Below are 26,701 nucleotides of genomic sequence, written 5' to 3'. Positions count from 1 at the left end.
GTGTCATAAGACTAGTGTGAAAAAATAAATCTTTCGTTAGAGAGGACATAAGATTTTCACCTATTTTTTGTGCATGCATAGAATATCCTTGAAGGTGGCTTTAACACTCACAATATAGCTTGTACAGTACAATTTAATTTATTAATAGATATTGATATACTTATTAAATTTATCCAAAATAGAACAGCTAGCTAAGAGTCCCAAAATGCTCTACTTAGGCATTGATATAATGGTACAAATCTTATTGAGAATTTTGATTAATTTATATACGCAGATTATAATGAAGCACAAATTTCATTGTTAGAATATTAGCGACTCATTGGAGGTCATTTTTGGAGACTCGGAACGATTTTCTTAATAAAACACTCAAATTGAGACACCTGTATAAGTAACTTCTATTTCAAATTTCTATACAAGTGGGAGAAATCATAAATCAGAAATTCTTAGTTATGTTTTTAAAAAAATTAAAAAAACTTTAAATACCACCCATACGATTTCGCACTTTTTTTATTTTAGAACCCTATGATTTAAAGTATATCAATTTAGTATTCTATGATTTTATTTTTCTCTTTTTATTATCCTATCCACTAATTTTTTTCGTTAAATCAGTAATAAAGTTAAAATTAAAAGGTACTAAAGTGAATATTTGATAAATCTAGGTGGGGTATCTAAAATTTTTTTATATATAATTTAATAAAATGTTAACGGATGAGCTGACGAAAAGAGAAAAATAAAATCGCAGGGTACTAAATTGATACACTTTAAACCATAGGGTACTAAAGTGAGAAAGTGCGAAGCCATAAGGGCGGTATTTGAAGTTTACCCAAAAAAAATTTAATACTGTATTAGTTGCTTATGATTTATCCACTTAGTGTAAATCATTTATGCTAAATTAATGGTGGATAGATTGAGTTAGTTTTTCTGTTTTGGTCAAAAGAAAAAGGGTTAAAAAAAAGAGTTGAATTTACCAAAGGTAAAGAGACTTTTCTGAAGAAAAGAGAACACAAAGGGGGGGGAGGGGGAAGTGAACAGAGAAAGTGGGAATAATGCCTCAATACTCGCATGGTAACTGTTATTGTACGCAACTCCACTAATACTAAGTGTCGATACCACCCTCTTTCAAAGTTTTCTGATCATATAATTCGTTCCCAAAATGATTTCTCAGAACGCCGCAGAGAAAAAAAAAAAAAAAAGAAAAAGAAAATTATTCAATCATAAAAACGACATTCTAATCCATTTCCATCCCATAATATCACATACCGAATCAGCAAAATTCAATGATTAATTAAAGCTCCAACAAGCCTAAAGAAGCAATCTGATTAACCACATATACTAAGCAAGGAATATTGATTCCTTGAAAAAGATTCTTTTGCTCATCCGACTAATCGAAGGAAATCGCAGAGTCTCAAAAGATTCAACAAAAGCAATCCTTTCAGAAAGAAGAAGAGCTGCTCTAATCTAATCTACTTAATCCATTTTATAACCAGAATACAAAGGTGGTATGGGCATTCGTACATTGGCCCCTACAAGAGGTATTTCAAGTTACAAAAAGCATAGACCTGCCATACTAATCTGATTTACAAAGGATCCCATCAAAAATACAAAACAGACCCAGTTCTTAACTCATTTGAGAATTCGCCTTTCGTGATCCAAACATGCGCTACCACCTACCAAAATCAGCTTATAAACAAACCACGATCGCCGATAGATCGAGTCCTTCCTCATATTCTCACAGCTACATATATTCAATTTGACATTCTGCAGATATATTCTGCAGATTACTCTTCCAGTCCTTTGATATACGAATTTGCCTGCACCGTCTTTCTCGCTCTACTGGGGTCTACTACGCATAAATAATTTGCACATTCTTCCTAACTTGCTAGTGAAAATATGTAATTGGTTCTATCTCCTTCGCTTTCTAGAACTCACAACTGCAAAGCTAAGTCCGGTTGCTGAGCATCTAAATGAATACCTGAAGATTGTCGTACTGGAGACCCTTGGATTGGGAAACTGATGTTCAAATCTGGGGGAAGTGTATCCTTATTTTTCTTCTCTTGAGAACAACCATTAGATCTTGGTATTTCCGTTGGAATTAGCTGAGGAAATATAACCAAACCCCTGTTATGAACATGAGGCTCTTCGCTGACCCCTTGGACTGGCTGCTTCATGAATTGAACCACATTTCTTGCAGCGGGATTACTATAGAAAGTGGGTCTGACTTGGCTATTGAGAAAACTTAGACTATCGGCGGATGGTCTAATCCCCGAGGGAGATACAGCAGACATCCACTGGTGATTCTCTCTAACAGTTGATCGAAGAGAGGAATTGAGTTTTTCTGAAGTATTGATGAAACTTTTTGAATTGCCTGGCTGGCTAAACTTCGGGCCCGAGAAACCCACTAATTTTGCAGGGCCCTTATCATGATGCTGTTGACTACTATGAGAAAGGAAATTACCTACTGCCATTCGTTGAGGATGCTTTGAAATGAATCCGAGATCATTACTTGGCTGGTTAGTGTCTGATTTTCTCGAGAACTTCCCACCACTCGATCCTCCAAGATTGATTCCAATATGACTACTCCTAGTGTGTGGTGATACTCCATCTGGTTGATTAATGTACAGCTTAGGCTGACCATTTGCCTTAAGGAATGGTACTGTATCAGAAACCCTAGAAGCAGCACCTTCCGGATGTTCAGGCCTTCGGAGAACTGTATCAACAGGACTACTCAAGGAAGATGTAAAGCACTCCTGTTCCTTCTTGGGTTGTAACATTATCCCATTGCTTCTTGTTTGGGGCTCAGCAATAACACTGAATAATCGCTGCTTCGGCTTTGCAGTATTCCCATCATTGTTTCTCTCCTCCTTAGAATTAGACACTCTGTTTGTGGTTTTACTGATCGCTCGACTCTTGGGCCCATTTATGTTTCTAGACAGACCACTAATAGCAACTGCTTTTGGTCTATTTTCGCTTTCTTTTGTCTTTTTAGCAACTTGGGAGTGATTTTCTAGAGAAATAATAGCAGTTGGGAGTGGCTCATATTCTCCAACCCATCCAGGCCCAAACTTTACCCCAGAAGGTAGTACTTTCTCAATACGCTCAGAGGCAATTTTCCAAGCAATGGGACCAAGAGTAGCAGCAAATCGAGCCAAACTCCTCGCATATGAGTACTCCAGGTGTAGTTCAACCTATGAGCATAAAATATTTGGAATGAGCACATTAAAATGAAAGATAATCATAAAAAACATTTGGAATGAGAATATTGAGGATTGGGTGATTCAGTATGGATAGCATACAGCAACCAGCTGCCTTGGCTCGCCAGCAAGAACATCGAAAATCGAGTCACGTTCAATCTTAGGCTGTTCATCTGAGGTATAATAAGTGGCTCGTCTATTTTCATCGACCACAAGAGGCAAACGCACCGGCTTGGAGGGAGAACTCCTGGCTGAGACAGATAAAAGATAAGGATGAGGTTCGATGTGTGTGTGTGTGTGTGTGATCATGCTTGCCAAATATTTTTAAATTGTTCTATAAAAAGATCAAGAGTTTTTGGCTCAAAAGTTCTCAATTAAGTATTCGAGTTATAAAATTACATCATAAACAATATACAATTTACTTAACACATGTTTGGTTTGGGCTTATGGAATAGCTTCTCTACTCCAGAACGCAGAAGCTCTAGGTATTGTTATTGTTTTTGGCCAACAACAAAAGAAGCTCCTATTTGAAGCATCTGCTTCTTCTGCAACAAGAAGTTGTTTGAGGAGATTTCAACTAGAAATTTGTTAGTGCTGTTGAATAGCTACACTCAAACAGCACTTCTATGAAGGCTCCAGTTCAATTAAACAGACCCTAAATGTTAAAAGAAAGGTCCAAATTTTGGTACCTGGAAGCTCATCAAACTTCTCTGACTTACTCTCACCCAGCGAAGAGCTATTATCTACAGACTTATCAACCACCATACTAGGCTCGACATCATTAGCTTGTGCCGTGCTTAACCCCGTATAGGCCTCCCCTACAGAGGCAAGGGTTGCAGCACTGGAGATGTCAGAAACATGCGGTTCTTGCTGGTTTCTGCAAAAGCCTTTCTCGACTTGTTGCTGCTTTTCTAAGGATTCAACTTTGACTCTCGCTTGGTCCTTCCATTCATTTTTCGTGCTTAAGTCATCATCTCTTAGTTTCTTTTCAATGCATAAGCCATCATCTCTTAGTTTCTTCCCGGTGCATAAGCCATCATCTCTTAGTTTCTTTCCAGTGCATAAGCCATTATCTCTTAGTTTCTTTCCAGTGCACAAGTTGTCATCTCTCAGTTCCTGAAACTTGTTTCTTGCCATGTCTTGTATGGAACGTGCCTATGTAGATAGTTATAAGCCAATTAAATTATGACAATAATCACAGAACATACTTTGTGAAAAAAGAATCTTTACTTACCTGTCTGAAGTATATGGTGTCTGGTGCATTATATTGCATCGCATTGTTGCAGATTAAGAAGACATCGTCCTGTATTTTCAATGAATAAGTAATGTTAAGTTACTCTGTAAGCGTATCATGTGCTCGGTGGCTTTTTTACCCTCAGAAACTGATGATTCGGGCAAGTAGAAGTATGAAATTGTTATTTGGAATAGAGGAAGAAAAGGATCTAATATGTGCTAAACTGATATTGGGAAGAACAAAAATGTAATTATGAGACTTCAAGTCAATTTTTAATATCATATGCCTTCTTACATGAAAAAAAAAAAAATACAACTGAAAAGAATAACTGGTATATTGCTATGCCTCCTGGATTGGTAGTCGACATCAATTCTTCTACAGCATACAAGTGCTTAAATCAAATAAAATTTTATCACGTCCTAAACAATTTTTCAAAGTTGGACTTCACATTTTATTTAGTTGCTTTTTTGGGGCAAAAGATCTAACACATTCATTATGAATAAATTCATTTGATTTCAAATAGAAATTAAGCCAATTGAAGATCAGCACTGTTCATTCTAATCTTTAAAAAATAACTACAAAAGATGAAATAATCTGATTTGAAATTTTCCCCCCGTAGAGATTAAGCAAAGAACAAAATGATTTGTTTGATCATTTAGGGAAAAAAAAAAAAAAAAAAGTGAAACCCTGAAACTCCCGAAGCTGCCAATAAATACTTTGTTCGATGAAGTACCAAAAGAGAAATAAGATTTAAAACCATGGTGCTTCATTTTTGAGAAATGTTTATGTTAGTGACAAACATGATGGCTAAGTGTATACTTTCTATAGCAATCATCCTTTGCATGAAGCCAAATTGCTTAGCATCAGATAGACCTAGTAATCACAAGTTAACTGGTACTTCCATGTGACCAACCTTCTAGCGCCTTCCTACTAGGATACCGTTGTTCCACGGAAAGGCCGCAAAGAAGGTAGGGAGGTTCTGCTTGAGGTACAATCAGACTCTCAGATTATGTCAAATATGGTAGAAAATGAGATCAGGTTACAATAGAAAGGAAAGTACAATAAAGAACCCAAAATCAAAAGGAAAAGTGTAGAGAGCATGGGAAAAATATGCTGCAGGACATGTAATATTATAGAGATCAAAATAATTTATTGCATGAAAGATTCTAGACCCAGCATAATGAAATCCAGATTACTAAAAAGAGTGCAACTTCTTTCTCCTGTTGAAAAGTACATAGTTGCTCTATATTTACTTACATGGTCGATTTAGACCAGATTGAAATTAGCTGACAAAAAAAAAAGGAAAGATTAAAATGCAACAATATGACGGTCATAGCCTTTTCTAAGTATCCTAGAATAATCCCGACAGAGTCCTTCTCATTTTGACAGCAATCTAATTAAATATATTACATATATAGGAAAATTGAAATCATAAAACTATGTTCTCAGACAAGACGGAGGATAAAAAATAGAAAAACAAAAAACAACACCATTATACAATAATGGTAATATTGGAGTATGAATGGTATTATCGTGTCAATAATTCAAGCACCTCAAAAGACCAACTTAACCTAATCATATCCGTAGATCGAGAATATCTATTCAGAGAGAAAGAAACAATTCACTTTGCCTTCCAGATGACTATTGTGTGAACTAACAATATAACCAAGAAACCAAAGAAGTACAAACTAGGTGAAGCAACCCACCTGCGCTGAGAAATTAGCGTTTGCACAAGTCCGGAAGATGCATTTTTGGTTGATTATCTATTCTAATAGCTAGTACCAAGCCATTATCAAAGCTACGTTTTCTCCTAGAGGTAAATACGAAAGTATATATATCATCATCTATATGCTAAATTTGCCGACACCACAATCAGAACAATATGCCTACCTCGAATTGCTCAAAGGAACGGTACAAATTCCTCGCTAGCTTCTTCCTTATAGTACCGAAGTCCATTGGATGGTCGATCACATCATGGTAGTCAGGAAGCTGCAGCGAGAACACCGCATTAATCAATAACAAAAAAATATCCTCGTCTTAACAACTACTAATAATTGTGAAACATAAACACATAATACTCACCTCTTCTGGATCCACCGGCTCGGCAAACACCCCGTAAGTGTCTTTCCTGCAGCAACATGCATCAAACCCAACCAAAAAAATATTCAACAAAGAATTCATCAGCTGAAAATGAGGGAAATCAAATGAGGAAGAGAATAAATGCCCCACTTTTGAAGCTTATCGAGAATCGCCTCCAGCGTCTTCCTCTCTGGTAAAGGATTTCCAGAACCTAATCAAAGAATCAGCTCTTCGTAACACCCAAAAGCTTCTTCTTTTTTTTTTCTCAACCAGTAAAATGACTACTAAAAGCTACACAAAAACTAACCTGAAATGGAACCGTTTGATCTCCGAACAACATTGCTCTTCTTCTCTATCTACACGAATAGGAATCATAAACTCAAGAAATTATCAACCAAATTAGGAATTTTATGTATGTTGAGCTAAATAAAGTAACTTATTGTTTACAAAAAAAAAAAGATGCTTTTGTTGCTTAGTTAGAGAGTAACATGGCGTTTGTGATCCCCCACAAGGAGGGTGTGAGGGGGACCAACTCCAACCCTCGAGAGAGAGAGAGAGAGAGAGAGAGAGGGAGAGGGAGAGAGAGAGTGGTGTTATATATACCTCGCGGTGACGAGATCGCTCCGAGCCGATCCGATCGTGACACCTGTCGATCCTTCTCTTCTTCAGCGGCTTGATCTCTTCCTCCTCCTCCTCCTCCTCCTCCTCGCACTTGCCCTCTTCTTCTTCGTCATCGTCCTCATCCTCCACATACGAAGACGAAGACGCCGAGGGCGGCGACGAGGACGACGACTCCGAAACCCGCCTCTCCGCCGCCCTCCTAGGCCGCGACGACCTCGGCGGCGCCGGCGAAGGCGGCGCCGGCGGCGGTGGCGGCGACGCCGCCTCCCTCTTCGCCGGCGAGAAGTGAGGTAGCTTCAGAACGAGCTTAAGCTTCCTCCTCCTCCTCCCCTGCTCCCCACGTCCCCTCTCCTCCTCCACCTCCTCCTTCTCCTTCTCCCCCTCCTCCTCCGATGAGGAGGAGAAGCCGTAGTGGTCGTTTAGCAGCAGCCTCCGCCGCCTAGGCCGGAGGTTCCGGCGACTCTCCGGTGGCGGCGCCGCCGATCGCTGCTGGGGAGGTCGTCCGCGCCGCCTCGCCGCCGCCGCCATCATCGCGAGCTCCTCCTCCTCCTCCTCCTCCTCCTCCTCTCCGTCTCCGTCACCGTCTCCGTCTCCGTCTCCTCCACCTCCCCTCTTTTCTGTTTTAATTTATTTTCCTTCACCAACCCTCGCAGCCACTGCTCTTACTTTTTCTCTCTCTCTCTCTAATCTTTCGCTTTCTCTTTCTCTCTCTTCGTTTATTTCTTCTTCTCTCTCTCTCTCTCTCTTTCTTTTTTTCTTTTTTTTTTCTCTCTCTTCGCTATCTCTTCCGTCTTTAGCGGGTCCTTTCGCTCGCTCCTTCTTTTTAATCTTTTTCCCTTCTCCAGAAACCATGATTTTTTTTTTTATTTTCTTTTTCTTTTCCTTTTGTTTCTGAGTAAAATAAAAAATATATGAACGGTCCCCCTATTGTCCTAATATTGTACCCTACTCCTCAAACTCTTTCGCTAAATATTTTTTGTGCCAAAAATTTTTACTATTTTACTTTAAAACAAAAAAATTACTATGCATGAGTGAACATTTTACAAGGAATATTTCTAAACTAACATCTTATTATTATCTTTTTTTTATATAAACTTCGCTGAATATTATATATATAGTATGGACTCTACTTTTGATCACGAGAAAACTAAAATAATATACTTGATAAAATTAATTATTCAAAAATTTCATCAAATTTTATAGCTCTAATAGTTTTTAATTTAATAAAGTGTCTGATAGTTCCTAATATGTTAATTCCAGTAAAATTATTAAATTAATTGATCAAATTATTTAAGCCGAAATGAATAAAAATTAAAATAACAAAAAAAAATAGTTGAAGGGCTTGCTTCGAAATTACTTGTAGTTGAGGAGTCTCCATACATTTTCACCAAAGAAAAAATGAGTTCGTGAAAGGAGAAAATGCCAATTTTGACTTGGTGGGTTTTGATTTGCTAACTTTTTTGAAAATTAAACCATCCCAAACTCTATGGCTAGTAGTGGATTTGGACTCTGCCCGCTTTGCAGAACGTAAATGACGAAAAACTTAATTGTTAATATTTAAAATTTTAAGTTAAAATTTTAGACACTTTATACTTTCAATTAAATTAATCTAAAATATTAAAAAAAGCAAAGGATTTGGATTCAGATGCAAGATGATTGAGTTTTCTTTTCGTGTTTATTTAAATAAAAAAAGAGAGAGAAAAAAATGATGTCAGAATCAAATCCTTCTGTTTCGATTGATCGTTCATTTGAAGTCTCAACGTCGATCATGTGATGAATTGAATCCCCCCCTCTTTTACCCTTTGAGAATGTCTCTTATGTGTGATGTCAAAGATAATGAAAATTGTTTGCTCATCACGTACAAGTGGGAGATGTTGATTTTTTTAATTAGATTTATGGTCGTCCATGATGGGTAAATTCGTGGTGATGTTCTTGATTAGTTGAAAAACAATCCTACACTAGGTACAGTTACACACCACAACTAAAGAGAGAAATAGGTGAATTGATAAACGCTTCTCACTCTCACTCTCACTCTCACTCACAAAAAGCTCTCCCAGTCACTCTCTCGGAGAAAGAAACATTCCAAAAGAATTACTCTCTATTCTCGAACTCAAACGTAAATTTTTTACCCGAAAATAATAATACTCGGGTATCTGAAATAACCTGGTATAACTATTCCCACCAGCACCTCTATTTTCTATACATAACTGTCCACTACTTTTCTTATTTCATATTATTTATCCAAACGCTATTTTTCTTATCCCCGAAAACAACCCAATTTTCATCCAAACGCTATTTTTTTTATCCCCATACTTGTATCTATTCCTGTAATAACTAGTTCTTCCTTATACCTGAACCAAACACTACCTTGGCTTTTAGGTTGTGAAAATTAGTATAATTTTATCTTGTGATCTTGCATTTGATTCGTTAGAGCAAGTGGTTTGATTTGATCCTATTTTTATCACGATCTATAAATCAAAATTGAGGTATTTTAAAGACTAAATTCTACTTTGATGTGAGCAACATAATTTATCGGATCTCCTCCATGTACTTTTGCATGGATTAACACGCTCATCAGGATTTAATAGTACTCCAAAACATAGCTCAAAGGATAATAATAGTTATCTGGGTTAATTACAACGTTAAATCATCTAACAATGATTTACAATTTTGTAACATGCATTTAAGGAAATAATATGTACTAATTTCTATGAGAGATTGGAACAAAAGCTAATATGATTAACCTCTATAGTTCAGTTGCGCTAGTGTTGACTATGAAGCCTAGTTATTAAACTGGCCAATAGGGCATTGCCATGTCATGCAAAATAATTAAGGGATCACAAATGGGAGTTTGTCAACTAATTAGGTAGTTTAGTTGCACAAGTAGCAAGAAGTTTATATATTTAAAAAATTATTAATATGTATATATGTATGTATAATTCAAAGTTGTATGTAAATCGATCGACACATAACTAGTAAGAGTTGAATCAGGTCGTGACCAACTATTCTAAGTATTAATGTAAGACTCGAAAACCGACTGTCTCTAAAACAAATAGCAAAGGACTTGATGGTTGGTACCCGAGACCCAAGTTCGAATCCTAGTTGATTCACATTTTCAGCGAAGTTTATTTCTAAATGAAATAAACGAGCGAGTAGGGTGCTACCTATCTCTCCAAAAAAAAATAATTGTAAAACTCGCAAAAAAAAAAGGAAAAATCAATTATAATGTAAATCTATCAACACATAAATAGTAAGAGTTGAACCAAGCTATGAAAGATGAAGAAAAAAATTTCAACCAACTGTTCTAAGTATTAATATAAGACTCAGAAAAGAGGAGGGAGAGTTCAATTACAATGTTAAATTAAGTATGAAGAAGTTCCCCATAGAGATGAATGGCCCCTTTAATGTTGGTCCAAGTACAAAAGAGTGTTGTGGCTCTCTCTCACTCTATGGATTGATCTGTGGGGGACTAATTATAGACCATCCATGCCACCTAATCCATTCATTATGTAGTTATGGCTTGGCCCCACCCACTTTCATAATTAAAAAAGCCCAATTCAAGGGCTCCACCAATTAATGCTCATGTTTCCTATTACCTTTCTCTTAAAGCAGCTATATATAGGAAAAATTCTAAAATACAACGGGTATATTGGTGACGTGTCGTAACAAATCAATCAAATATCTCTTTTTAGGAGTATATGTCTCATCATGATTGTAAAAAAAATATTTTTATTGTACTTTTGTTTGAAAAATAGGAATGTTATTGGCTTGTTATTTGATGACGTGGTGTAAGTATGATAGTGTAGAATTCCTCTATATATAGAGCTAGACTGGTATACTATCGGCAGCACGGAAGCCTCCGTGCTACCAAGTTGTTTTTAATGATGCCGCTTCCAAATCGACAATCGGCTCCGTTAGACTTGATCTACACTATTAAAAGTATTTGGAAACTAAATTTCATAATTTTTCGGTATCATTTACCTATCAAACGAGTAGTCTAAAAATGAACGGCTGAAAATAAAAATTTCATAAAAAATAATGATAGAAGATTTGAATTTAAGATTAGAAATACTGCTCTTACTCCAAATAGTAAAAATAATTTTTTATAAAAATTTTATTTGATTTGGATTGTTTTACGCCGTTAAATTTACAAATGCATCACATCTACCATTAAAATTGTCAATTTTTAGACCTTTTGATCACTAGTTAAATGATGTCGAAAAATTATAAAATTTAGTTTTAAAATATTTTTAATAGTGTAGATCAAGTTTAACGAAGCTGATCGTCGATTGGAAGCCGCATCATTGAAAACAACTTGGTAGCACGAAGGTCTCCGTGCTACCGATAGTACACCAGCCTAGCTCATATATATATATATATATATATATATATATATATATATATAGAGTTGGACTGGGCTACTATTAGTAGCAAAATTCTATTGTTGCTACCAGTTTTTTAGCCATTGGATCAACTCTTTTCATCATTTCTAACCATTGGATTAAAAACTATAACCCAGTGGGGACCACTCAACCCTAGGGGGACCACTCAACTCTAACCGACTAATATCATCCTGACCCTACAATTTTTCATCCAAGGATTAAAAACTTGATAGCAAAAAGAGCGTTTTATTATTAATAGTATTCCAGCCTAATTCTATATATATATATATATATAATCTAATACGAGTGAGGGCTACTAGCTATCGGACAGCACGGAGCCTTCCGTGCCTTCCAGCTGTTTTTGATGTTGCGACTTTCGAATCGTCGATGGCTCCGTTAAACTTGATCTAGAGTATTTGAAGTACCTAGAAAAATAAATTTTATGATTTTACAATATCGCTTGCCTAGTGAAGAGAGGGGCTTAAAATCAACGCCTGAAAATAAAAATCTACAAATATAATAAATATGACATTAAAATTTTAAATCAATGATATTGATCTTGTTTTTATATAGTATAAAGAATTTTCTATCAAAATTTCATGTGATTTGGATATTTCTACAACGTTAAACTTGCAAACGGCTCACCACAGCCGTTAAAATTATTGATTTTGAGCCCCTTCGATCACGAGGCAAATGATATCGAAAAATCACAAAATTTATTTTCTAGGTACTTCAAATACTCTAGATCAAGTCTAAGAGAGTCGATCGTCGATTTTCGAAAGTCCCAACATCGAAAACGATTTGGAAGCACGGAGCGCTCCGTGCTTCCAGAAGCATACCTGCAGCCACACTATATATATATATATATATATATAGAGAGAGAGAGAGAGAGAGTTGGTCAAAAGCTTAATTACTTTATATTTTTAACTTAATTTATTTAAAAAAAATGAATGAAGCGGATACCTTATTATTTGTTTCTCAAAAAGAAAAACTATATATATAATGCTTCTTATTTGTCTTTGTTTTGTTTTTCCTTCTCGTTTTTACAACTATTTCTAAAGATACAATTTTTCACAAACTAAGATATTCTTACGCATAAATCATAGTAAATATAAAAGATTGTGCAATAAGCCCACGCGAGTATCAATTATCAAACTACTATTCCACTTGGATCAGGAAAATATAATTTTTTGTAAAATTTAATGTAAAACATATATAAATATTTTAAAAAGCAACGAAAGGAGCAGAATCTGAACAACAAACTACCCAACCATATGGCCCAAAAGAGTATTGGCCCTTTCATGGGCCCAAACCCAATATATGTTTCCTTTTTTAAAAAAAATTTCCCCCCCTTAATATAAGTGAATTTGTGAGGCCAATTCAAAAAAGGTGGTCTAAGTTCATAATTACTAGATTTATTGTAGATGTAGGCACATTACATGCAAAATTAGTACTTATTACACAAACCTTAGAAAATTGGATGTTCAATACTTATAGTTATTACTATGGCTTGCTGTTGGTGCGCGGACGGAAACGTGTTGTCGATATCTCATGTAAAGATATTATTCTTTCGGTGACCTCCGCCGCCACCGCCAAAGCCTCCTCCACCACCGGCACCGCCTCTGCAACCGACAACTCCTCTTGTGCCACTGCCAACTCCGACTCCCCCTCCAAATCCTTTTCCTTCACAACTTCCTCTCAGGTATAAAACAACCGTTATAATCTAAAAAGCTTAAATTGTTAGACAATAATGTTCATATATTTCATATTTAACACTCTCCCTCACGTCTAGATTCGAGACCTTTTGCAATGCCCATGATGAAAATTGAATTAAATGGGAGAAATTAATAATGCTAAAAATCTGGCGTGACTGGAATTCAAAATCTCCTGCTTTGATACTATTTGAAAAACAACTGTCGTACTCTAAAAACTTAAACTGTTAGAGAACACTAGTGTTCACCTGAAACCGCCGCTACCACCTAACTCTCCACCGTAACCACTTCCTCCACCAACGCCGCCCCCTCCCCCAAACTGTCGGCCGCCGTCGAAGTGCGCGAGCGCCACCACCGCCGCGAAGAGAGCGGCAGCGCTGATAACAAGGAGAAGGAGCTTAGAGAAGCGCTTCATGGAGAAGTGGATTTGTTGTGATGCTACTTGCGTTTAGCGAGGTGTACTGTAGACGTGGTTTATATATATAGAGGAGAATTGCATGTATATATTTTATAACGCATTAAATGGCGGGAGTTACAGGGCGGTTTCGAGTAGTTGAGGATACGGCGGGGAAGGGATAGCTAGTGATGGATTTGAAAAAAAAAAAAACATTTATTTAGTGAATTTAAATTTTTCTCAATCAAAGTATTGAATTTTAATTTTTACTTCAACCAAATCATATTATTTAAATTTTAATTATCTTATTATAATATATTATATATATATATATATATATTAATATATATTATTATATATATAGTAGAGTTGGAATGCTATCGTAGCAAACGAGCTCACTGACTAACATTTGTATTCGATAATGAAACCTTTAAATCGACGGATCGACAATGTTGAAATATGATTTATATCCTTGAAATATTTAGAAACCAAATTTATGGTCTATAAACTCAATTCTCAAGCCTCAGTTTCACAACTCAAATTTCTTACAATCAATGCATGGAGGTAAAAAAAAAAACAGGATTTTTTGATTTCGAACATCTTAACATACTGACTAGTTTAATAATTAACCACAGCTAAATAGCCAAATACTGCAGAGGTAGAAAAAATAAAAAGCCAAAAAAAAGGTTGCGAATTTCGGTATAATCTGAATTATACGAAGAGGTGGCTCGAGCCGAGCCTCTCTGATCTCTCTGCTGCGATTTTCGTCACCCCCTCGTGACGAGCGTCAGCGATCGTCAGCGACCGGAGACGGTGTGCAGGCGATCAGAACGGCCTGGTACGGCGGCCCGAGGCGCGACCGCAGAGGAGAGCATTCCGCGGGATCGGGTACTCGTCGCGCCACGACGTCGACGGGGTGTAGACGCGGAGATAGAACTGCTGGCCCAAGTACTGACGCACCCAGTTCTCCGACCGGACGTTCCACATCCCCACATTGTCCAGCGGCATGTAGATCGCACTCCACGATTTCGGGTACACCTGAAGCAAACACAACAGCAAATGTCTCCAATGTAACATTTTTCGCGGTACTTTCGGATTGAACGAGAGACGAGCAGCGCAACATGTTTTGACATATTTATCTAGGAAAGTAAACAAGCCGAGCTTGAGCTAACTCATCTAACAACAAGTCGAATTCGTGGCGCTCACATTTGATCATGAACAACTAACTACACATTCGAGCTTTATCGAGCTATCGATACCTGGACGGTGCACCGAGCAACAGCATCTCTTAAATTGTAGCTTTTCCTACTTGCCGACGACCATTGCCCGCCGTCCATCCTGCGCATTTACGCACAATTTTTACTCTTTTTTTTCCCCGCAGAAAAAAGAAGGAAAAGGAGGACTAAATTAGTTTGGTTTTTTGAATTTGAAGTAGCATTCATACCCAACAACCCAGAATGAGTATCCATCAATGTGCCAAGATTGAACAGAGTCCTCGTAGTTCTCGAAAACGATCTCCACGTAATCTCGGTAATTCGCGCCCATGACCGATGATTGAAGGTAACCGCCGCCGAAGGTGGGGCTATCGGGGATGCTTCCTACGGAGAAAACGCCGGGGATCTTGTAGTAGTCGGCGAGCTTTAGAGGAGTGTCGGCGGGGATGAACGACACGCTGTTGACGGCGTATCTCTGCTTGCCGTTGATAACTGGCGCGGAGTTTGCGAGTCGTATGGTTCGAGTCGTGTTGACGAGCCCGTAGTGGTATGATCCCTGCGGGTTCGGTCTCGGTCCACTAGCTGTAAGGTTCCATCTGTTTTTTAAGATTTAGAACAATCAGAAATTTACAACCAACAATGTTGTAAGTTGAAAATTCGACGAGAACATAGTCGAATGTAGGTCTTACAAAGGCAAATTTGAGAATAAAGGATTATTAACGCGTCAGTAATCACAGAACAGTTAAGTATAACGAAAGAAATGACAAGTTAGTAAAAGTGCATATGCATGCTAAACCATATACAGTTCGGGGATTTGAGGCTTTCGTACCGAATAGATCTGGCCTGATTAAGCGACCAATCGATCTGAATAGTGGGTCCGCCGGGGAGAGGTCCGGGGGCCTTCCCCGCGGAGTTGGCATAGTGAAGGACCGCGGTGGTGGTGAGGATAGTGCTAGTGAATCGGGTCGAAACCACAATGCTGTAGTCAAAAGCAGGTTGATCAGCAGTGACAAGCACAGAGTAAGATTGCCCCAGATGCACATCAAGTGAGGAGAAGCTGTTTTGTAAGGTGTGGGATCCTTCAACTTCGACGAGCTTCATCAAGTGCCCTTGAAACCTTATGTTCAACGATGTCGATAGCCCGACGTTCGTTATCCGGAACCGGTACGTTTTACCTGTCAAAATCGGTCAGATTATATTCATATTACTTCGTATTTGATTGATTCGATGAAGGAAATGTAGGAACCTTGCTCAACGGTAAATGTGTTTCCGTTCCATGCACGGCCATTGATTAGGAGACTATCGGGGAACGGGAGATTTCGCCCGCTGTCGAGTATGTATTTCAGATCCTGTATACGCAAGATATACATTATATCGTACCGGTCTATGTCAGGGGAATAAAACCTCTAAAGTTAAGCTCATATACAATGAATCTGGTCATTTTAAGTCTCTGCATGCATGGTACGTGCATGGCTGAGCTAAAGTTGTGAACACGTACGGTGTGGTTGGCCTTGAACCAATCGCCGATGAGGAGGGTGTAGTCGGCGGCGGGCGGGGGGAAGGGGACGGGGATGAGGGGGCGGCTGAGGACGCGGATGCCGCCGAAGCCCCCCGCGGCCTTCTGCGTGCCGACCGAGGGGAAGTAGAAGAAGCTGCCGATCTGGTCCTTCATCTGCAGCACGTAAGTGAAGTTCCTCCCCGGCGGGATCGGGCACGTCGTCCCGTACACGCCGTCCTCGAACGAGTTCCGCCGCTGCTGTATCCCGTTCCTGCAAAATGCGTCGCAGATCGCGAATTTTCCATCAAAAATCTAACAAATATGTTGTTTTACGATGTGAAAATTATTATGTTTCCGTAAATAGGTAACAAAGACAAAAGGTAATAATGAGCTTAATTCTAAAGAAATAGTTCAGGTTTTGTAGATGCTGCATAGTAAAGGTGATTAGCTACAATGTAATTAACATCAATTCATTAATTACATGTTTTGTTTTGGTTCCTCATAATCCGCTATAAATATATATATATACACCATTCCTACACAAAACTAGCTAATTATTATAAATTACAATAATCTACAAACATAAGATCTACAAAAGCCGCTACTCTTTAGAGATTTAGTAGTTTAATTAGTTCTTTATTTGTTAGAGATTTAGTAGTTTAATTAATTATAAATAGCACCGTAGTGTACAAATTCCTACATAAAAAGAGGCCCAAACAAGATTGTTTTTATTTGATTGGGCCCAAATTGGTGGGCTAATATCCATTGATCCACCCCATAAAAAGGATCACACGGCTTATATTGAATGAGCTCTTTAAAGCTTTAAATTTCGCGCTTACTGTATTGGAAAAGGAGAAATAGTCGATGCCCGAGTACAAAATTTTATTAGGTAAAATATTCACGAAGAATAAAATCCATTTGTTGCTTTGCTTCACCCCAAAGGAAAGATTATGCCAAATAATAAAATACTCCCTATTTAGATTGAAAACATTAAAAGAAAAAAAAAAAAAGAGGCAACTTTAAGATTTGTGCCCTCTGCATGATGGACGGCAGATGACAATCTCATTCGGTTGAACTAAAATTAGCTTCACCCAAAAATCATTATATTTAAATTTTAAAATCTCTAAAATTGAAAACTTTGGATTTTTATAAACCAAATTAAGCAATAATTTGTACCAAATATTTTTTTTTTTTTTTGGTTGGTCAATAGAGAATCTCTCCAATACCCATTCCACATTTTTTTAAAAAAAAAGCAACAAAATTTTGATAAGATTCCTCTGCCAAACTTTTTTGAATTCCTCCAGTATTATTATTCGATTAAATTAATTTAGCGTAAACCTCAAAAATTATTCCTATAGTTTTATATTCTTTCACTTTAGTATCATATGATTTAAAGTGTATTATTTTAATACCCTGTGATTTTAATTTTTTTTTTTGTTGGCTCTTCCATTAATATTTCGTTAATTTATATACAAAAAACTTCAGATATCCTACATATATTTATCGAATATATATTTTAGCACTTTTTAGTTTTAACTTTACCAATGTTTTAACGAAAAAAATTAATAAAAAATATAATAAAAAACGGAAAATAAAATTATTGAATACTAAAGTAAAAAATTAGGGAACCACGGGATGTTATTTGAAGTTTTTATATTAATTTAATTTACGAGATCTACCCAGAGTTAAGGACCAGAGAATCAACGGTTCACGATCGATCAATCAAGCCTTTTTTTCTTTTTTTTTAAGGGAAAAAAAAAGCAGCAAAAAAGGACAAGTAATGATCTCGAATCTCGATATTGCCCCTCTGTTCAAAAAGGAAAGCGTACACCGCTGCGCCAGCGCAGAGAAACAGCGTCATCTTTTCCCTCCAATAAAATCGCATCCCGACACCCCAAAAAAATCACTCCCTAAACCTGGTCTACCACGTCATCCGTCAACCAGAGTCACTCACATACTGTAACAAGGTACTCCGCACAAATTATTAAATTGTAATTTACAAAAAAAATTAAATCAAATATAATTCGATTTAATATATCTACATTATCTCAATTGAACACTTATAAGATGTCTCAGCTATAATATAAAAAAAAAGTACGCATGTGTGATTTAAAGATATAATAAAAAATATATATATTATATATATAGAAATTAAAATATTGGTCTATGGATGATGTGGTAGACTAAAACCAGGGCATCTACGACAACTTATATAAGGAATTAATTAGTTAATTTATTAATAGAGTTTTAATAATTAGTTAAGTTAATTAATTCGCCATTAAATTCTCCAACTGATCACGGGGGAAGTACTAGAGTTATTACTACGTACCGACACAATTTTAAATCTCGTTACCTAAACAAGATCTGATCTAGATCGCTTTCAACCGAATGTCAGTTTAAGGAAATTAATTAAATAGTATAAATAAATAAATAAAGAAACAAATAAATGAGAAAAAATAAAATAAAATAAAATGTATGGAGACTCCTCAATTCAATTATATTTGGATATCCCGTAGTTCAAAAAGTTAAACTTAATTATCATGTGATTTTATTTTTATTTTATAAAATAAACTTTATTTATACATTTCAAAAAAAAAAGATCTTCCACCTCAATTAATGTGACGAGTAAAAAATGAATAGATGTACACTCAACTTTGGAATGTATTAGTTGCATTGCTCTGAGACATAATAATGCGTTTTTGTATTTTTGTTTTAGAGATTGGGGCGACAATGGAGAAGAGCAGGAGAGATCGCGTACCAGGAGATGAGGAAGGGGTCGGAGAGAGAGTTGAAGACGTTGATGATGACGTTGTCGTTCGTCACCGCCTCGATCTGGGGGCCGGGGAATTGCCCGTTTATCAATATTCCCTGCATGTGTTGCGAACTAACTAGAATGAGATTCATACAGAATATATAATAAAAAGCATATGTATGTATGTATAGACATACAGATGTACGTATAGAAGTATGTTTTTTTTTAAAAAAATTTCTTTTGGTTGATGATGATGATCAATGACGATGATGAGGACGATGAGGAATGTATGCCTGTTGCTTGACGCCGAGGGGCCAGATGTCGGCGTAGGTGACGTTCCAGGTGAAGAAGCGGTAGGGGTCGTCGCAGTTGCAGGTGTTGGAAGATGCGAGCAATGCGAGAGACACGAGAAAGAGGAGGAGATGATGCTGATGATCTTCATGTTGATGTTGATGATGATGACGATGATGATGATGATGAAGACGACGACGAGGAGAGATCGAGATCGAGAGCCTGGATATTGTTCTCTTTCCCATTGTTCTAGAAGCTAGCCCCTTACTATCTTTCTCCCTAGATCTTCTTCTTTGGTGTGTGTGTGTAGAGAGAGAGAGAGAGAGAGAGAGAGAGAGAGGGGGGGGTTTAGGAAAGGAAAAGAGGGAGAGTAGAGAGAGAGAGAGAGAGAGAGAGAGAGAGAGAGAGGGGATGTGTTGTGGTGGTCAATGTGGAGTGTTGTTGTAGTAGTGGCCCAATACAGGGTTTGAGTGTGAATTTGGGGGGATAAAAAAAGAAAATTGAGTGGGGGAAGCCCAATCAATCGAATTATAATTTCTTTCTAGAATTTAATTTCTTAAAATTCTAATATTAAAAAAAATCAATGAATTATTAGATTGGAAACAAAATTAACGCGCGGAAGTGGACTGAAACTTTTCAATAAGACGTCGTTAAGAGCTTCCTACTAAAGTTACTCCTTTTGTAAGAGAGAGATGGGGGGGAGGTGGGGAGTAGGCCTGGTGAATAAATAAACATCGAGACAGTCTAAGGTTTCGTTTGGGATTACGAAAAGATTGTGTTATGTACGGTAGAAAAGTATGATGAAAAAATATCCTATTTATTTTCATACGTAATATTGCGTTTCAAATATCGCGAGAAGTGTCCCACCGAAAAATGCAGAAGCATAACTCTACATGTTTTTACCCAACTCTATTTTATTTTATAGCGTCAGATGGAGCTTAATACCAAGCTAAGCCTAGTTCACTATTTATTATATAATTTGGTATAAATTTTTAAAATAAATGGCCGATGAATGAGACAGTACTCTTACCATGTGGACTGTCCCCATAAATTTTTTTTTGTCTGTGGTTGGCTAATTTTTGTTGAGTTGAGCGGTTTATTTTGTATCAGATTTAGGTTCTGTTCAAATATTTTTACATTTTTAACTTCAATTTAAACATTTAAAAATAAATAACATGTTTGATTGTGAGGTTATATGTAGCACTGTTTATGAGTTTGACAGCTTCATATAGTACTAATTTTAGATTTTTTTTTTAATTAAGCAATTTTTGTAGAATGTTGAATCTTGTTATATATATATATATATATATATATATATATATATATATTGAGTGAGAAGTACTGTCTAATTAGTATTATAATAAAAAAGTAGTACTATATTAATATACTTTTAACAATATTTTTATGCATTACAATTACAAAATATTTAATATTGTTATTCCAAATTTTTTTTTTTAATTTAATTTAATATATTTATAAAGTATAATATTTTACCATTCTATATAGCGACAAATTTATATAATAAAATAAAAATAAAACTATGGTATAGTAGTGGCTTATTGCAAGGCTCGTGATCATAGCGCATTATTATTCCGTACTAGAATAAGTACGCTCTTCTTAAGAATAAACCCCTATATAATTACTATTCTTTTCTATTATTCGACACGTACTAGTTAATATATATATATATGTACGGAAATAAATAAATTTTTATCAATTTGATTTACCATGTGTTACTCTTAATTATTGAAATAAACAATCTACGCGCTTAAGTAGAATTATACAAAGAAGTAAAAAATTTTCTCGATTTGAAATTTCTTCCAAAATAATTAAAAAAATAAAAATTCTTTGTTTAAGCGTGTTTTTCAGAATAGAGAAGCTATTTTTGAAGTTTTAAGTTAAATAAGCAGTAAATTTTAGTTAGTGAAACGTTGCATATGTAACTCACGATCATTTTAACGCAAAGCATATTACTAATAAATAATTAAAAATGGATCTTATTTAATTTCGACATGGCTTAAATATTGGAACGAAATGCCAAATATTTTAAATTATATCATGTGATGGTCCCCTTAAAGAAAATAGCCTAGATTGGAATGTAGCAATCTCTCTTGTTGATGCATGTTGATCATTTATCCTAGTACAATATGGTTGGGATATTTATTTATATAATTTTTTAATGTGATTTTTGAAAAAAATACAAGGAACATAAAGAAATTAAAGCTTGATGAAAATATTGTATATATATATATATTATATATTATTATATTAAATATTAATATATATATATATTATTATATATATATATATTATATAGGGAAAACTTCAAAAACCCCCTGTGGTTTTCACACTTTTTCATTTAATACCCTGTGGTTAAAGTGTATCAAGTATACCCTGTGGTTTCTCACTTATCACTTTAGTACCCTGTGATTAAAGTGTATCAAGTTAGTACCATGTGGTTTTGCACTTATCACTTTAGTACCCTGTGATTCACACTTTATCACTTTAGTTACCTTATGGTTTAAAAAACCACAGGGTACTAACTGATACAAAATTAAAACACAGAATACTAAAGTGATAAGTGCAAAAACCACAGGGTACTAACTTGATACACTTTAAACCACAGGGTACTAAAGTGATAAAGTGAGAAACCACAGGGTACTAACTTGATACATTTTAAACCACAGGGTATTAAAGTGAAAAAAATTGAAACCACAAGGGGGGTTTTTGAAGTTTTTCCATATATATATATATATATATATATATATATTAACCATGATATGAAACGAAAATTGATGGAAATATTTATTCGTAAAAATGGTAATTTTCACAAAGAAATTAGGAAGTTTGCAGATTATATTATACCAAAATTAATGGATAGAAATTGCATAATAACAAAATAATAATAATTATTATTATATATTAAGATGGAAAAATAGAACAAGACATGTGAAGGGATATGAATTAAATAATTTGCATGGGATTAATGAAAGCAACATGCAAATTAAGTTCACATGCGAAGAACAAAGCCGCAAAACAATGACACTACTGGGGCCAATCACTTGTCGGTGCATTAATTTATTCAATATATGTGTAATATTATATAATATTATATTTATATTTATTCTCTCTCATGAATTATAAGTGGTGGTACGATTATTTAATAAAGGGTCTTTTTAACCTTCTATGTGTATTCACTTTTTTAGAATTTCACCCCGTTTGGTTCGAAAATAACCAACATAGTGGGTAAATTTTTTTTTTTTTTATTTCTAGAATCTTATTAAATGGATATAGTCACAGATTAAATAAAATCATGTTTGATTTGTAATCTTGATCCTAATATTTTTAGAAATAATTAAAATTGTGTTTGCTTAATTTTAAGGAATGATAGAGAATAGTGAAAAAAAGTAATGATTGAATTTAATATAAAATATGATTTAATATAAATAATTTATTATAACTATATTTTATTTTTTCTCAAATTTTGCTCAATCTTATACTTAATAAAAATATTTTATTATAATATTTAATTATAAATAATATGTATTAATATAGTATAATTAATAATTTTTATAACAAAAATAATTTACAACAATATGTAATTTATCATATCTCCATACTCAATTCATAACCTTAATAAAGTTCGAAACAGCACCATTCTACCAAATGGTGGAATAATTTTTTCAAGCTATTTCAGAATAATCGAAAATAGCAAGATTTGATAGAGATAAGATATCTCGGTCAAAAATATCTCGATATAATTTTAGTTATCCTTGCTTTATTCCCGAATCAAACTGAACCTTAATTATCAGATAAAGCAAAAATTAGATAGATATTATAAACTCTTACATATATGTGTTACTCTATGTAAAATTTTTTTTTTGAGTTTTTTTCTTTTACTAATAAATAATCAGATCGACAATATATCTAATATGACTATTTCTGAAAACACCACCAACTCGCCAAACAAGCCCTTGAAAAGTTTTGGATTTCTATATATCTTGTTGATTATTCAAAATTATAAAAATGCCTTTGCAAACTTAATTTTCATTTTATGTAATTTTGCTTAGGTTAGGGTATGTAAATATATAAAACATCCAAATTATACATTAACTATAATCCAATAATGTATTGGATTTGGATTTGGTACAAAATGGATGAGGCACTAAAAAGCTCATAATATATAGGATGTTAAGTTGTGGATCTTGGGACCATGCACTTATTTATAAGTGGAAAACAACCAAGAGATCTAGAGACATAAATCCAGTTAAAAAGATCATCAACCTCACACACTTAATTAGAAAAAATAAAAGAACACATGATGATGGAGTGGGAGAGAATATATGTAAGGTGAGGTTGCCACACTGAATCCTGTTTCTCAAGTGGTGGCTCCAATCCATTTTGGTGTTTTACATTTCAAATTTTCAAGCGATTGATGTTATTAACTCGATTTTGATATTGACATATAAATTTATTAAATCTACTTGTTATGATCAGATTTGATGAATCTTATATGTCCTAACAAGCATTGTTACGCTAAAATCACTTTTCGTACGTTCATGCTGAAAATAAAATTGAGTTTTCCGGATTCTAACGGTGCATAAGTAATATTAGTTAAGTAATCATAGCATCAACTACAACTAATTAAACTAGCATTACTATATATGTTAGTTTCTAAATTGACTATGAAAAACACAGTAACATTCTAGTAATTCGAAAAGGAAGTGTATATATTGAATGGATAAAAAAACAAACAAACAATAATTCTATATATTTTAATTTTAATTTTTTTTTTTTTTGTTAAACCAACAGTTTACACTTGTGTTCGATAATTAGTTTAAGCCAATATACGCTACTTATATATATTTTAAAATTAAATGAGTCGAACTTGAGTATGAGTTTGAGCTTGAGCTCAAGCGCGTTTGCATTCGCACTAACAAATAGAAGTGGCCAAAAAGAGACCCAACAAATTAAAGCCTCGGTCCCATCTGATTTAAAACAGTAGAGATTTGATAGATTTCGTAGCTAGATTACAAAAAACAAGTCAACTTTTAAGTTTTCGACATTGTATCTTTGGTACAACTTTTTGCATATTAGCTGTACATTGCACCCCATTCAAAGGCACCGACGGACTCTTGTAATTGGTATTGAGATCTATCTGAATGAAAAAAATATATAGCAATATGTTTTTGCGTTCTTCGGTGGGACTGCAGAAAATATGTTATAACCGACTCTCGTAATATGTGAAACGCAATATTACGTACGGAAACAAATATGATATTTTTCTATCGTAATTTTTCACTGCACGTAACGTAATTTTCTCGCAATTCCAAACGAAGCCTAAGTATGCACTCTTATATTATGAGTATATTTTAGATTTTTAATTATTTTTTCCTTTTTTTTTTCTTTTTTTACTAATCTAATGAGTTTTGTGAATTCTAAAATGATTTGGAATATATATATATATATAATATATATATATATATATATATATATATATCATCAAAAACAACTTACAAGTACGGAGGTTCCGATACTTTCGAAAGTATAGTAGACGCACTAAATATATATATAATAAGCACCAAAGACTTGTGACTTTTAAAAGTATAGGAGCTCAATTATATATATATATATATATATATATATATATATATATATATATATATATATAAATTGAGCTCCTATTACTTTTAAAAGTACCAAGTCATTGCTGTTTGTAAGTTTTATTTCAGCCCTTGATTAAGGATGTGCGGTTAGGATGATGTGGGGCTCCAGGGTTGAGTGGGTGTTGGTTGAATAATATAATCTAACGGGTAAAAATGATCAAGTAAAGATCTAACAATAAAAAATTTACAAAGCACCAAATGCTTGGTACTTTTACAAGCATCATAACCGGACTCATATATATATATATATATATGGAACTAATTGTATTACTAAAAGTGGAGAGGATCGTAAGGTAATTTTCTAACTATAAATATTTATTTTTAATGTTTGGCAAGTAGTACATTAAATTCAGTTGTAACTCAACATTTTAAGAGCACAGCAATTGACTTCGCTTTGGCCAGTGGTGAAGTCAATTATGAAAGAAAAAATATAAAAATTAAAAGATCAGTAAAAAAAAGTGAAAGAATTTTTTTTTTTTTTGAGATATAGGTAGCACGTTACCAGCTTCGTTTATTTTATTTGAAAATAAATTTAACCGGAAATGTAAAACAACTAGAATTCGAACTCGGGATCTCAGGTATCAACCATCAAATCCTTTGCCATTTGCTTTAGAAACAGTCAGTGTGAAAGAATTCTAGTTATGAAACAATTGGCTTTCCATCAAATAAACAATTGCAAACAAATAAATTTTTTAAACGACACAATTTTTTTAAACAAAGAAGCCACGAGTCCTATTTGGTGACAAAAGGAGCAAAAATCAAACTCCAAATATCAAGGACAAGGATGTAGGTATCAACAATTGGCCACCGACCATCCCTAGAGTAAGTGACAAAGGCTTGGTGGTTGATACCCGAAACCCAAGTTCGAATCCTATTTGATTTACATTTTCAGCTTCGTTTATTTTTAAATGAAATAAACAAAGCGGATAGCGTACTAGCTATCTCTCTCTCTCTCAAAAAAAAAAAAAAAAAAAAGGGCTAAGCCAATACAGATTGAGAAGCACACTATTTATCCAAAAAGATAAATACATATATATAAAGTATATAGGAATAATTTTATACAGCTTTATCGACCGTTCCTAGTGCAAGTGGCAAAGAGTTTGATGTTTGGTATCCGAAATTCCAAGTTTGAATCCTAGTTGATTCACATTTTCAGTTAAATTTATTTCTAAATAAAATAAACGAAGCAGATAGCATGCTACATATCTCTCTCAAAAAATATATATATACAACTTTCTTCATCTAAACATGCTTAGCGTAAGTGCGAAGTACAATATCACAAGGGTCGAGCATTAACTTACGGCTTGTTTCAGCACGTGGTGAAAGGCTTGGTGGTTGCTACCTGCGGCTTTAAGTTCGAATTCTAATTGATTCACATTTTTAGCTAAATTTAGCATGTTATCCATCTCTAAAAAAATACTAAATTATAGAAAACCTTTCTATCAAAATCCGATATTTCACTTACCCTCCTTGTTATTTAAAAATCTACACTTTGCCCTCCTAAAAAATAAAAAATATTAACTTTGGACGTCGCTGTCAGTGTTCTATTAGGGTTCCGTCTATATCCCATTATTATATTTTTTTTATACTGAAAATACCCTTCTACAAATAAAGGAGGGTTGGGAGAGGAGAGGAAGAGGGAGAGAGCATTTTGGTCATTTTATCAA

At 34.8% G+C, this 26,701-nt stretch overlaps 2 protein-coding genes across 2 annotated transcripts; both read right to left on the bottom strand.

Annotated features, from left to right (window-relative positions):
* LOC109715208 (bromodomain-containing protein DDB_G0270170) lies at window positions 1,300-7,959 on the bottom strand. Its single transcript, XM_020240109.1, has 9 exons — window positions 7,108-7,959; window positions 6,812-6,860; window positions 6,655-6,715; window positions 6,508-6,553; window positions 6,316-6,414; window positions 4,426-4,494; window positions 3,881-4,346; window positions 3,294-3,442; window positions 1,300-3,185 (listed from the first exon to the last, which is right to left on the bottom strand). The coding sequence occupies exons 1-9, from the start codon at window positions 7,654-7,656 to the stop codon at window positions 1,926-1,928; spliced, it is 2,748 nt and encodes a 915-aa protein (XP_020095698.1). The 5' UTR covers window positions 7,657-7,959; the 3' UTR covers window positions 1,300-1,925.
* On the bottom strand, window positions 14,092-19,833 carry LOC109714915 (L-ascorbate oxidase homolog). Its single transcript, XM_020239660.1, has 8 exons — window positions 19,371-19,833; window positions 19,084-19,193; window positions 16,326-16,596; window positions 16,074-16,176; window positions 15,657-16,002; window positions 15,058-15,423; window positions 14,873-14,951; window positions 14,092-14,651 (listed from the first exon to the last, which is right to left on the bottom strand). The coding sequence occupies exons 1-8, from the start codon at window positions 19,611-19,613 to the stop codon at window positions 14,439-14,441; spliced, it is 1,731 nt and encodes a 576-aa protein (XP_020095249.1). The 5' UTR covers window positions 19,614-19,833; the 3' UTR covers window positions 14,092-14,438.

The sequence above is a fragment of the Ananas comosus genome, linkage group 9, assembly GCF_001540865.1.
Source record: "Ananas comosus cultivar F153 linkage group 9, ASM154086v1, whole genome shotgun sequence".
Lineage (NCBI taxonomy): Eukaryota > Viridiplantae > Streptophyta > Magnoliopsida > Poales > Bromeliaceae > Ananas > Ananas comosus.
The sequence above is the reverse complement of the archived record's forward strand: the minus strand, read 5'-3'. Positions and strand labels throughout refer to the sequence as shown.

Excerpts from the sequence above, each read along its gene's own strand:
- LOC109714915 (XM_020239660.1), bottom strand. The coding sequence starts at position 19,613 with ATGGGAAAGAGAACAATATCCAGGCTCTCGATCTCGATCTCTCCTCGT. Across the intron at positions 19,194-19,370 it reads CCCTCGGCGTCAAGCAACAG|GGAATATTGATAAACGGGCA; the intron begins GCATACATTCCT and ends CAACACATGCAG. Across the intron at positions 15,424-15,656 it reads AATCAGGCCAGATCTATTCG|ATGGAACCTTACAGCTAGTG; the intron begins GTACGAAAGCCT and ends CTTAAAAAACAG.
- LOC109715208 (XM_020240109.1), bottom strand. The coding sequence starts at position 7,656 with ATGATGGCGGCGGCGGCGAGGCGGCGCGGACGACCTCCCCAGCAGCGA. Across the intron at positions 6,716-6,811 it reads ATCAAACGGTTCCATTTCAG|GTTCTGGAAATCCTTTACCA; the intron begins GTTAGTTTTTGT and ends TTCTTTGATTAG. Across the intron at positions 6,415-6,507 it reads AGCCGGTGGATCCAGAAGAG|CTTCCTGACTACCATGATGT; the intron begins GTGAGTATTATG and ends TTCTCGCTGCAG.